This window comes from Cetorhinus maximus, chromosome 16 (genome assembly GCF_964194155.1).
Source record: "Cetorhinus maximus chromosome 16, sCetMax3.hap1.1, whole genome shotgun sequence".
In the NCBI taxonomy this organism is placed as follows: domain Eukaryota; kingdom Metazoa; phylum Chordata; class Chondrichthyes; order Lamniformes; family Cetorhinidae; genus Cetorhinus; species Cetorhinus maximus.
Genome location: NC_135894.1, coordinates 15,634,319 through 15,648,480, shown reverse-complemented (window position 1 = coordinate 15,648,480; position 14,162 = coordinate 15,634,319). Strand labels below are relative to the sequence as shown.

General features: G+C 44.7%; 1 protein-coding gene across 1 annotated transcript in view; it reads right to left on the bottom strand.

Moving 5' to 3' along the window:
- LOC144691374 (rho GTPase-activating protein 6-like) overlaps positions 1-14,162 on the bottom strand; it is a 119,051-nt gene that overhangs the window by 57,379 nt on the left and 47,510 nt on the right. The window contains exon 5 of the mRNA XM_078559412.1: positions 5,888-6,038. Coding sequence (XP_078415538.1) covers positions 5,888-6,038 — 151 coding nt within the window. The remainder of the gene's footprint in view (positions 1-5,887; positions 6,039-14,162) is intronic.

Here is a 14,162-nt window from a genome sequence, read left to right as displayed (position 1 = left end):
ACTGGTTTCCCCGTCCGAGATTGGAATTTGCCCATTTCTGGGACAATTACACCCAAAATTACAGTATTTACTTAAGCCATTTATACTTTGTTTTGCTTTAGGAGAATGTGACATGTCCTCAGGCCTGTTGCAACATAGGAAAAAAATCTTACAGCTCTTGGAAAAAAGTCATTTTTATATTTTTAAACGCACTCACCTGACACATCAGCCCTGGCAACATTTGCACTCAGAAGATTGTAATTCAATAGCTACAATTTTTCATTTTATTGTTATAACAACTAGTCAAACCTACTAAAAGAAAGCAGCTGTTTTTTCACCCGCTAAGGGCGTTGGGGGGATAAAATTGGATTAGGCCAGAAAATGAGCACCATAATCATGGTGTGCAATTAACGTGTGCCCATCCAAAGTAATGCAGGCAACACACAAACCAGTGCTAAGCTGCAGGCCCCAGCAAGAGGTCCACGTTTGTGCAAGACGAGCACCACCTGAAGCCAGCCTGAACCTCTCTGCAGCAGGCCCTGGAACTGGTTAAGGAAGCATTTATTAGCAGAAAGAGTGGGGATGGCCAGAGAGTGCATCCCAAAGTTCTCCAAAGCAGCACTGAAGGCCTTGGCGCAGGACGTTGGCAGAGGAAGAGAGGTCCTCTTGCCTCAAGGGAGCTAGGAAGCCCCCCCAGGCAAACATTATGAAGGCAGTGGGAGCAGATAGTCGTTGCAGTCACTGCCAGCAGTCCAGCTCTGAGAAACTGGATACAGTGCAGGAAGAAGCTTAATGACCTGGCAACAAGTGGCCATGGTCAATGAAAGCATCTGCAAACACTGCCCTTACAAGTGAACCACCAGCTTCATTTATTCACCAACCAACAGTTGCTATTAAGCATGACTCAGGCCTCACATTTACAGTCTCACTTCGCCCTTGTACATTTAGCAATTGCTGCAAGCCTCACACCCACATCACAGCTTGTACACAAGAACAAAGAATACAGATGTGATGCACAAATTAGCCTGGATGCTTTTGCTAATTACTTACCATAGTAAATGGTTAATTTTCTATTTTTATAAAAATTTGTAGGCATGAAACCAGTCTAAAGTGGAAACTTTTCAACCATGATGGGTATTTCATCCAAATACATTGCTCCACACTCACTGACGCATCTACCTCTCTCCGGCAAGACAAGGTGGCGCAGAACCAGAGGCAGAAACACCTACCTAGCAAAGGACAGGCAAGGTTGCACGTCTTCACCCTCTAGTGACTGGGCTAAAACCATAAAGGACAACCGCATGCTCCTAACTAATCCACCGTCTCACTTGCCCCTCATCCCGCGCAATCTGTTCTCATTTACAAACTACGGATAGCGAAACCGTGCATCTCCTTTTTACCGACTTCTCTAGCCCGTCCTTAACATATCCTTTCAGATACCCAAGAAATGCGGCCTGCTCAAACACTGGTGCGGGAGTGTCAAGTGCAAGAGCAGGACATTGAAGAAGAAACACTGTCACTCGATCTTGTACTTGCAGCCTCCCGGTTCACTTACCAGAACTGTGAATATTTCAGAGGGAAGCGTCGAGGCGGACTACACATGGGTGGGGGTTGGGGGGGGTTCACTGGGCATGATTAGCAACCAGCCAGGGCAGAGAGAAAGGATAGCACAGGTGCGAACTTCCCATTGGATAAGGTTGCACACAAGTTCTGCTGCAAAGGACTCAGATGAGGACTTTGCATGGGACAGCCTACGGAAAAAGGCTGATGAGTATGCACAGGAGTGCTTGATTCATTGGGAGGTCTGCTAAAAGGCCTGATGTCACAGTCAAGGGGGATGGAGGAATCTGGCTCCATATTGGCACAGGATTTTGCACAGACCTTGAAGCCTATACCTTCCAGCGAGGAAGCAGCGGCCAACTCCACGAGAACGCTTGCGGACCTGATCACGTTACAGCGGCTGATGGCCATGTCTCTGCTTCCGTTGCAGCACAAGCAGGAGCCACTCAGCAACGGAGTGGTGCTCAGACTGCTGCCATCATGGCTGTGGGCACAAATGCCCAAAGCAGCTTCCATCGTCTCATAGCAGTCCAGCAAACTGTGCTCTAGCAGATTTCTATGATCGTGCAGCCACTGTCCTGAGGGAGCGGTAGTGACTCTGGCAAGCACAAACCTGTTTTGTCCTCATTCAGGATGACAGCATTCATGCTCCCACCACTACCACTCTACCATCGTCCCTGCTGTTTCCTATCAGCCAGTCCAGGCTTCTGCTGTTCCTGCTGAGGTGGGGATGTCCAAAGCTAGGCCTTTCTTGGCTCAGAGCTGCTTGAGGTCGTCCTGCAAGTTCATTTGCAGTTAACTCCCAAAGGAAGTCGACAGCATTCAACCAGCCATGCTGCAGCCACTGGGATAACACTGCATGGGAGCACTAGGACAGGCAAAGACACCTATAAACCAGGCATTAGGGGAACGCACAAGCATGATTAGTTGCCTTTTGTGTGGAATCTTGGATGGTTTATTGGATAAAGTTTGCGTGGAATGGTTGCTTTGTGGTGGCTTTTCTTTCAGCGGTGCAGCCGAGAGGATGGTATGATGGTCCATAACAGAGGGATGTTATAGAATGGGCATTTTGGGTTGTGTTCAGTGGAACCTGAAGGCCATCACGGACAGCCCGGCCAAAACGGGGACATGCTGATTCTCTCCTCTGTTCCTCATGCTCCTGAACCACAGTCAGTGGCACCCTTCACCATGGCAAAGCCCAACATCCTGGCAAAGCCACGTGCATACTCTTATTTTCCTCTGGTCAAAGAAAATACAATAAACTCTCATCTTCTGCCATAAATAGTATGTCACCTCTCTTATGAGCAGTGGATGGCGAACTTAGAAATGTTACAATTGTCAGCTGCTCCAGCCTGGAAGGATCTCGACTCAAATTTTCATGTCATGGTCACCTCCACAGCTACTAGCAGCGTCATCCTTGCCTGGTCTGGTTGCAAGAGGTAGCTGATCTCCCTGAGCATAATTTTCATAAAGCAGAAATGTTGAACACACTCCTCTTGGCTTGGGTGGAGGCAACAGAAATGCTTTGTGAAGAGCCTAAGTGGATACGGCCATCTACTGAGGACTTGTTCCCCCTTCCCCCTCGGTCTTCTGCAAACAGATTGTCTTCTTTTTTGTTTCCTCCGATGCTAATCATACTGCAGCCAGAGAGGGATGATAACGAAAGCATCCATGACTGGGGGCGAAATCTGGTCTGACTGGAACCATTGAGGTCAGAACTAAGGCCTTTTCCAGTTTTATATGACACTGCAAACTACCAAACACTTAACAGAACCAGAAGAATTTAAGCAGCAACTAATTGGAGAGTGGTTGATGATCCCTTTAAATAGCATTGGAGAAGGGTGGGGGAAAGAGAGATCATTGCTGCTATTGAACACATGCTCAGCTGTGCATGTTTAGGAGAGGGCGTTAACTGGGGTAGCGAGGTCCAAAATGGCAGCACTCATGTCAAATCCCTGTTACACACTGACTGATGTGAAAATCAGCCCACTCTGCATACTCCCAGCACATGCTCTCAACTCCCACACTATCACCTTCACCAAAGCATGTGCACGAGACACAGACACCACTTTGGTATCAAAACAGCACCCATAGCAGCATGGAGCCGAATTCTGTGGTCATTAATTCTGGAAAAGAAATTCTCTCATTCCTAATTCACTTTTCTCCATCTCTGCTCTTTCGCTTGATTTATCTTTCCCTTCTACATTCCCTTCTGTTTCTCTCTCCCCGGTTCCTCTTTTTCCCTGCTTTCATCCTCATCGCTTTTCCTCCTTCCCTTCTATCCATCTCTTTTCCTGCTTCTCCTGTTTGTTTCTCTCCTTCCCTTGTAGTCTTCTGCTCTCCTCTTTTGTTTTTCTTTTCTTTTTCCCTGAATCAGGTTCTTTCCTGGTTCTTCTGCATGCTTTTTCCTTGCCCACTCTTTGCGTTTCGAAATCTATTTTCTTTCTCATCCCACCCCCACTCCTCTTAGTCAGCTCTGACTAACTGGGGGAAAAAACAGGTTGCTGAGGTCAGCTAGCAAGGTGACATGTTCTGACCAAATAATAGCCAGAACAGTGGATGACAAGGCTGCCTATGCAGTTCAAAAGGACATTGAAATGAAATAAACAATCTAAAAAATAGGAAGGATCCACCAGGAGATCACTACAGCAGCAACAGCAGAAATGGGAGGAAAAGGCTAGCGTCTTCAAAAGAATAGGCAAAAAATATTCCCCTTTTGTGAATAATACTTCTACCAATAGATGTTTTTAAACTTCAAGTGCAGCTCATGGCCACCATTAGTATAACTGGCCCAAGCTTCACAGGGCCAATAACGTTATAAGATCCATGAAAATAAGTCTATAAATCCACCATTTGATTGAGGCTGTCTGTAGCACAAGGCTAAACGAATAGAGCTAGTGCTGCTCACGGTTACAGATCAGACAACATATGAGCCATGATTTTAACCCAACCCATCTGGGTTTAGTTGGGCTCCCGTTTCACAGTACACTGGAACAGAACTCAGAACTTGGAGTGAAAAACAGGCATCCGATCGGTTCCCATTGGGCAGCCTCAGTTAAAAGCCAGTTAAGGGCGTGCATCCTGTTCAAATTTGCAAATTTTATGTAGTTGCAACATTTTGAAATGCAAATTTGTCAGTCCATTTCACTTCAGTTAAACTGTCAAGGCACTGAGAGGCCTGGATTATTCACAATTAGATGATAACCTAGAGAATATAAATTCAAATCCCACAAGATAGTTTGAAATTTGAAATTCAGTTTTATTAAAATCGGGTAATAAAAAGGTGGCATCAATAAGAGCACGAAGCTGGCTTAAGTTGTGAAAGCCACCTGAATCATAGATATAAATGCCCCTTCAATGGCCATAACCACCTTTATACCAAATGATGGGGTGGTTAGTCCTGTAATAGCATGAGGTCTTAAGTGCTCCCGCTACCCACATGATGGGGGAAGAGGGGAGTGTGGAGTGTGGGACACTCGCACCCAGTGGGCATGAGTATGCCACTGGATATCAAGCCTCAATTCAAAGCAGGAGCTTTGGTCTCCACTTGTTGGAACCATCATACTAGGAGCAAGTGGGGAACTAAAGGTTTCCTGTCCGAAATACCGCCTAACCCTCATTGCCTACACAATCCTTCCCTGTCAACATTGGAGTCGTTGAGTAGGCTAGGCCTATATTCCCTGGAGCTTTGAAGAATGAGAGGTAATCTCAACGTATTATATATAAAATTATTATATATAAAATTCTTATACGGCTTGAGAGGGTAGGTGCTGACAGGCTGGTTCCCCTGGTTGGACAGTCTAGAGCTACCGTCGGCCATTTAGGTCTGAATCACAGAATCACAGTGCAGGAGAGGCCCTTCGGCCCATCGAGTCTGCACCAACACGTGAGAAACACCTGACCTACCTCCCTGAGATGGGAGAAATTATTTCACTCAAAGGGCTGTGAAACTTTGGAATTCTCTACCCCAGAATTCTGGGGTACTCAATCAATGTCTGAGACGAGATTGAGAGTTTTTTGAGCACTAAGGGAATCAAAGGATACGGGGGTAGGAAATTGGAGTTGATGGAGAAGATCATTCATGATCTTAATGAATGGTGGAGGCGGTTCAAGGGGCCACATGCCCTATTCCTCCTTCTATTTTTGATATTCACATGTCTGCAGTGGAGTTCGAACCTTGCACTCTTTGACTCAGAGGGAGGAATGGCACCATTAAGCCAAAAGGTACATGGTGATGTGATAATAATAGCAATATTCTGCCCACAACAGAAGAAAGATAAAAATACACCACATTATAAAGACATACAGGTTAAGTAAACATAAATACAGAACAATAGTATCCTCTTACAAAGTGTACTGATGAATGGAGTGTAGAGCTCTCTAGTGAGCAGAGGGTCTGGTATATCCCTTAAAAACTCCTTCAGCAGGGCTCCGACATCATGAACACTGTGCTCCTCATCAAGAACAACATCTGCACCACGATCAAATTCCTCTCGTAACTGTAAGGCAAAGGAAAAGCACCAAGATAAATTTGGTGACAAATGCAAAGTCTGAATTTGGAAAACAAAATGCCAAAAGTAAGCATTGTCCCAGTTTTAAAAGGCTCAATACGCTATAACAGAGCGGGTGCAATACCCTTTCAATAACTCAAATTAATAAAGCGCCTTCTGCAAAATGACTGTCATAAGGCACTTCACAAGAGCATAAACAGACAAAAATTGACATCAAGCCAAAAAGGGAATCATTAGGACAGGTGACTGCATGATAAAAGGGTTAACATCAGAAGCATACATGATGCTGATGTAATAATGATGTCAGGTCACATGTCTGAGAAGTAACAGAGAGCTGAAAAGAGGAGAAGCTCCAACATTGTGTAGAGATCCGAATGTGTAAATACTAGCTCTGAATATAGAGTAATAGTTTTGAGAAACTACAGACTCGAGCAGCATATGTTGGGAGAACAGACAATCCCCAAAACCCTGTCTGGACACCAACCACACAACAAAACAGTGACCAAGGGCTTGGTCAAGAGGTAGGTTTTGATGAGCTTCTTAAAAAAAAAAGAGGACAGAATGCAACTAGTTTCCTTGTTAGAACTCCAAATATTCTAGGCCTGAATTTTTCCCTTGGCGGGGGCGCGCGATCGGTGGGCCCGGGAGCAGCCGGGAAACAGGCCTCCGAACATGATGGGCACTCGACCGCGATTTTACGCTGGCTGGCCAATTAAGGCCTGCCTCGTGATAAAAGCGTCTTCCCTATAGTCAGGAAGGCCAGGCGGAGGCAAGGGCCAGTTGGGCCCAATGGTGATCTGGCGGGCAGTTTAAAAATCGGCAGAGGCAGCTCCCTGAAGTTCTGCCAGGGGAGAATCTTTCTGTGGTCTGGAGACTGGAACAACGGCCTCAACAGCGGCTGGGGACATAAGGCTGGATGGCAGGTCGGGTGGGCACTCGCCCACCCCTCCCCCGCATTTCTCAGGTGAGCGCCTCGTGGCCCTCATGGAGGTGGTGGGTGCCAGACAGAACAGTTGATTGGGAGACTCCACAAAGATCCCCCACTGACCCCTGGAAAGAGCTGGTGGCATAGAAGCTGAGGGCCACTGTGGCCTTCAGGGCTACTGGCATTGGGTGTCCACCTACATAGTTGGAAGTGAGCTCAGGCCCAATCATCTCACAAATGGAGGTTACTGTTTCTCTTGAGAGGTGGAGCCTCCTTCGACATTGCATCTCAGACATGTTGAAGTAGCTGCATCGCCGCCTGTAAATTCTGGAAGTAGGACAGTGGCGTCTTCTACGGCCCCTCACGCCTTGGACTACCTGCTCGCCCTGCGCCCCTTATGCCCTAACCTCTCCTCCCACAGGCCGCTCCCCTGGAAGCTGCATTAGGACACCTGGCCCCCTCTCCCTTCTGTCCCTCTCTTCTGCCTCAGAGGAGGTGCCTCCAGCAGAGACCACAATCCCCATTACGAGAGAGACAGAAGGCTGTCTAATACTTGGAAGGGTCCACAGGGTCAAAATTCTCCAGGGGCCTTGGAGACACCAATGAGTCCTAGAAACGCTAAGACTGAAGCTCAGAAAAGAAATGAAGCTGTCAAGTTCAAATAGGCAACCAGCAGCAATCTCCTAAACTCCTCACTACTCACAATGGCAATGCTGCTGATCTTTTTATCCCAGCCTTGGACGAGGTTTTGCAAAACGTGGGCAACCCGCCTGCCCGTACAACGAGCGCAAAATCACATGGGCAATGTAAAATCGGGATCAATTACCTTTTAATGGCCTTAAGTGGCCTTTTAATTGATGGCAGGCGTGGCTCCGACACCCAGGTGTGTGCCCACCCAGCGTAAAATTCTGCCCCAGGAGTGTAATTGCGAGTGCTGTGTGGACATTGGCACAACAAAAGCAAGTCTCCTTCAAGCTGTGCAATATTCAATCTGAGATTGTAAGCAGTGAATGGAGAAAATTGCATTGTTTCTTGTTATTATATCTTGCGTTGTCATTCCTCAATTGTACAGAAAACAATTCATCAGTGGTCAACAATCTAAGAGGCAATTTTCTGATATTGGTCTCACAACGGGAGTCTTGGTTCCCAGAAGTGCACATAGAGATTGTGGGCATGTTCCCTATAATATTCTGTCCATTAAAGTTAATGAATAGAAAATTACAGGGATTTTGCTCATTATTTTCTGATATGCATTCCTTGTAGGAAATTGCCAGTATGGCATCAGCTTCGTGGAGTCGGCAGCAAAAAAGTAGTCATCTTGTGATTCTAAACATTTGCTAAAGAAAATAACAGTCCCAGTTAGAAGGTTTATTACAAGAACAGGCCAACTTTTTACCTAACTTCCTTCCTGCAGCGGCTGTTCTGTTGGGGAGGAAAGTATTACAGGGTGCAGGTGGGAGCTGTGACTGGTGGGTGTAAATATAGTGATGTGAATATTGGTTTCCACCTTATTGGGACAATACATGGAAGGTACCTAACTTCAATATGTTCTCTGTAGTGCAAGAAAGGAGGGCAATAATAATATCTGGCATGGTTCAGCATGGATGGATGACACTTCTCGGGTTTTGATGCTCCACCTCAGTAACAACCAATAGCAAACCTGAGTTTCTTCATGTACTTCTCTTTAAAACGCCCAAGTAGATAAGTCTATCCACTGCCTAGTATTGGCTCAGGGATACCATAAACACCTCTGAATCAGATGGTTCAATGCCCACTCCACAGGTAGCAGTACAAAATCCAGGCTAACAATCCAGTGCATATTTAAGGTATATTGCATTGTCTGAGGGCCGATCTCCAGATGAGACATTAAACTAAGGCCCTCTCAGGTGGACGTAAAAGATTCCATGCATTATTTTGAAGAGGGGCAGGGGCATTCCCCCAGCATCCAGGGCCAAAATTTATCCCTTGGCCAATTTCACTAAAACAAATTATCTGATCATTATCACATTGTTGTAATGTAGGAAACACAGCAGCCATTTTGCACACAGTAAGGGCCCACAAACAGCAGTGACTACACTTCAAAAGTATTTCATCGACTACAAAAGTGTTTTGGTGGTTGTGAAAGTCAGCATATGAAGTCTCTTTATGTTGGAACTTGTAAGCCTTTAACACCATACTTGTTACGCAATGGGGGAGCCAAGTCAATGGAGTGCATGAGGTAGTTGGGGGAAGGGGGCAGACGGATTTAAATTTGGGATTCGGTCTAATTGGCAGGAAGGGGGGCCAAATTGGGAAATGTAAAGTGCTGAGGTACCTAGTTCAAAAGCCAAGCTGTGTATATTCACACAGGTTTGAAGGCCAAAGACGGGTGAGAGGTGACTTGAGTGATTTGGAGACATTCACCCAAAGCCATGTTGGCCAACCTCAAAGTGACTGGAAAGGAGTCATGATCCCTCACCACCCGACCTCCTGGACATGTTGTGAGACATACAACTATCTGCCTCTCCACCAATATGCTCAGACTCTTAATTAGAATCTTTTGGTTTTCTGTGCTCATCTGCCAATTCAGTGCCTGCTCTTCACTATCCATTCAAACCCACTGATTTAGTTTCCATATTAGATGTTGCTATGCGGCTATAGAATGCAATATGAGTTCCTCATTTATGAGCTTTAACAAGGTTTTTAAAAACATTAACTTTTTAATATTTTTGAGATGGGACTGCTCAGAGACAGTGATCAATCAATTGGTGCACCCAACCAAAATTCCACCACTCTACTCGCGTCTACTTATTGGCTAATGGAAAAACGTTGGCCCCATTATGCTTCAAACCAGAAATCCTCATGGTTTTCCCGAGTTGGTAACTTTGGTGTGGCCTAAGACAGGTAGCCACCCACCTGATTTTCCAAACCATTTGAGTCAATGAAAATGAAATCCAGGCAGGGTTTATAAGTGGCAGTCAACCCACTATCCTCACTTTGCAGATCAGTCAAAGCTGAATTTCATTCCTCGAAATTCAAAAGTGCGAAAATGTCCATCTTAGGGCATCCATTCAGAGAGATGCTACATCTTCACCATTCTGGCATCCAAATGGTTTAACATCAGTTCCAAGAGATTCCACTTTCACTATCTGACTCGAGAGCCCATTCCATGTGTTGATGGTGTTGTGTGAAGACTAACTTTCCAATGTCAGTCTTTACTTTGCCTTTTAATAGTTTGAACCTATGTCCCCTTGTCCTATTCTTCCCATTCAGCTCGAAGTGAGCTGAGTTACAGATTGTTAATTCAGGTCAGGGTTACAGCACATGCAGAAAGCTCAAAGTCAAGAGTTAAACTTAAGAGTTTCAGGAGATTGGCATGGATCAATTGCACCATGAAATTAGTGACCTGCTGGATGGAGGTCGCATGCCCGTGTATAGCAGGAGTTTTAGATTTTTTTTTGTGGTACGAGGAAAGGAGCTTCTTCACGTTTGACTTACTTGTGCCCGCAAAGCTAGGGTAGGATGAGGAATACAATTGTGGCAATTTTCATTCAGTCTAAATTTTTGGCTTTTATTAGTTGGTTGACCCTTACGGTTACATTGTAGAAATAAACACAGATCCTATATGTAACTTTTGTTATTATGGTTGATTTGAGCTATTTAGTGAATTTTAAATGCAATAAAAATGTAATTACAATTAGATAACGCAGATGTGAACCTATTTGTACAGACTAACAGCTATTTCATTATAAGTGGGATTTAAGATCAGTTACTTATCGCATTTTATTTCCAACACATTCATTTAGTATAGCAAGGTTAACAGCACAAGAGCAGGCCAATCAGCCTCCAGTGCTGGCTCTCTCTCTTGAAACTCCATTCCAATCAGATCCTTTTAAAATTTCACTTCTTCGAATATTTGCCACCTTTTCTTTTAAATTAAATTTCAGTCTCATTACCACATGTAGTGAAAGATCCCATTGTCTAATAGCCCTTAGCTCAAGAACTTCACCCACCACCCCGACTCCCCGTTCCTTAATGAGAAATCTTGGTTTTGTTCTCCAGTCGCCCACAAGTGGAAATAATCTTTCATCCACAATAAGGACACCATATTTCACTTCCCTCTTTACTGGCTGTTTCTCTTTCTCTGTTGTCTTCACCCACCATTTGGCTGCTGCTCCCCACTCTGCAGTAACTGTCGGTCTCCATGCTAACCCCATTCTCACACCACTTGAGCCCCAATCCTAGTATCCTCTCCCTCCTCCCTCTCCAAGCCCCCATTCCCCCTCTCTCCTTTTATCCCTAGAGCCCGGTTCCCCCTCTCTTCCCTGAGCCCCCATTCCTCCTCTCTCCCTCTATTCCCCCAAATCCCATTTTCCCTTCTCTCCCCAGAGCCCCCCACCCGCTCTCCAAGCCCTGATTCCACCGCTCTTCCGGAGCTCCCATTCCTTTGTCTCCATCCCTCTCCACCCCCCCACTTCCTCCAAGCCCTCGTTCGCCTGTCTCCCTCTCTTCACTCCTCCTGAATGATTTCCAAACTCCATTGCCCCTTACTTTCCATTCCAGACATCTCAGGCCCCTCCTCAACTGATCGCAGCAACCAGCCAGCTTCCTGCCGAGTTGGTTGGAGGCTTCTTTTGAGCAATAAACAGGGATGTCGTGGAGTGGGTGGGGCCTCACCGTGGTGGAGAAATCTAAAGCCCTGGTCTCCAGGCTGCTTGTGCCAAAAGCTGAATGGCTGGCAGCCCTATCAGAAGAATGGCCCAACCCAATATTGGGTTGGATGTCTTTGGGCATGCAATATTGGTCCCAAAGTTGGCCCACACTACATGTGTTTTACGCACATTAATGGGCATAATGAGAATCAATTTCTACCTGATAATCTCTGTAGAAATTCAAGGAAGCTAAGGCTCTAACCATCAGCATTTGTTTGAGCTGCACAAAGATTTAAAAACAGAGCATTTAGGAGAATTTCTGATAGAAATAAAACACATTATTTTCCCTTTGAAGCTCATGCTATTACTATGCAGCATTCAGAAAACCACAAAGTTAAGAGGCTGAGCGCCATGAGACAGGTTTTGTGGTGCCAGCAACGCTAATGCATTTATTGTTCCTGTTACTGGATGTTGGAGAGGCCCCATCAACCTTTGGAGTGCTGTGTGCATTGTAGTGCACAAATCTAAAAGCTGCAGTAGGCCAAGCAATGCTACTCCTGAGGCATTGCGCCTTCAAATGGTGAGTATACAACCAGTGTGAATTTGGGCTAATTGTCCAGTAATTACGCATTAATGACATTTTAAAATTTTACTCTTATATTTCCAGGTGTAAGGCATCTCCTCACAATTTGTAAATACTTAATGAGGCCCACAACTTATTAAAAGTTAAAATGATTTTTTTGTATGAAACCTTTTAAAAGTCTGATAAATATTGTTAAAAAGTAAAATCTATAACTTTTTAGCATGGTTTATCAGGCTTTTAAAATATCCCTGTTTATATTTTTAATTTTGTAAAATTAATCATGTCTACTAAATCTGATTTTCCAAAGCGTTTTTACTGCAGTAGTCCACTTTATGCACAGTGCTTGTGGTGCAGGGACTATGCTACACAGGGAGGGAGTCCTCCCTCAAGGCAACCAAAATTCTTGCCATAGGGACCGTGGTAGGTTTGTGCATAGGTTTATTCGGCGTCAATGGTGCATGATAGTGCCGACTACAAAATCCAGGCCCATACGTTAACAATAGGATATTTTCCTACAACTGTTGCATATCAGCTGGTTTGTCTTAACAGTCAACATTAAGGGAAGTTACATGCGTGTCTATCCTATTATAGCAAGAGAGATACAATCAACACATCCTGTTGGATCAAGAGGAGTTCTCTGGCTGAAGTCAAATGACGTGTTACTGAGGAACCATTCAAGATACTTCTGCATTTAGTTGAATGCTGGAAGAGTGCATTATGCTGGCAGCATATCAAAGAATAATAGTGTTGAAAGATAAACATACCCCCAAGAATGTTTTGGTCACCACAGTAAAGGATGTGGCAACTACTGAAAGAATACAGAAGAGAGCAACCAAATGATTAAGTTAAGGAAAACATTCCTTTAATCACACCAGGAATAGCCATCCGTCTATACGCAACAGTTTTCTGTTCAATGCTAAAGTATAAACCAAACACTTACAGTTAACCTCTGAACTGGGAACAAAAACCCATGAGCAAAGGGAAACAAAGCATATGTCAATTATTTATAAATATGACTTGTCCTTAAATCATTGTAATTCCAATCAGGTTACATTACAAGAATTGGGGAAGTTAATATAACTGCACCCCACCCCCAAATTGCCAAATTTTAAGAAGAACAAATTTATGAAATCTTATCAGAGTGGCCTGGAAGGCTTGAATATGGGTAGGAGAGTGGAGGAACTATAGAGTTCCTTCAAGGAGATGACTCCAAACAGAATGGACCAATGTGCACACAAACAAAGCAGAAAGGTGGCAAACTTAAGGGCACTCCTACAAAAGCATAAAGCTGCAGCTATTGGAACCCTGAAATAAAAAACAGAAAATGCTGGAGAAAACTTAGCAAGTCAAGCAGCATCTGTGGACAGAAAGAGTTAACATTTTGGGTCAATGTCATTCCATCAGAACTGAAGAAGTTAGCCATGTAACAGGTTTTAAGCAAGCAGAGGATCAAAGGTGGTGAGGAGGAAAGAGCAAAAGGGAAGATCTGTGATAGGTTGAAAGGCAGGCGAGATTACTAACAAAAGGAATGCCGGGGTTCAGAGGAGCATGAAGGTACAGAAGGATCCGAAGGGATGTTGGCATCCAAGAGTTGTTGAAGCTTGCAATCCCTGACATCTGAAAGGAAAGGAAACAGTTTCTTTGCTAAAAAAGTGCCACATGAGGTGAAGTTGGAAATGGAACTGTGGACCAGGTCAGCTTTGTGATAGAGTGAGCCAGTGCTGCTGGAGAGAGGTCAATAGTTTGATGATGGCATCGCATGATGCTGAGCATGGATCTTAGGATTCCACGAGAGTAGTGGTTGGCGGAATGGTGAACATCTGGAAATATCTGTAACAATGGAAGGTAAACATGAAGGGTGGAACTTCAGTTAGAATTCACATGGAATAAGTTGGAGCTGGACACAGTTGCTGAGGAAAAAGATGTGGCTGCAGAAGCGAGTTTTAGTGGATACCAAACACGAGAAGGCAAAC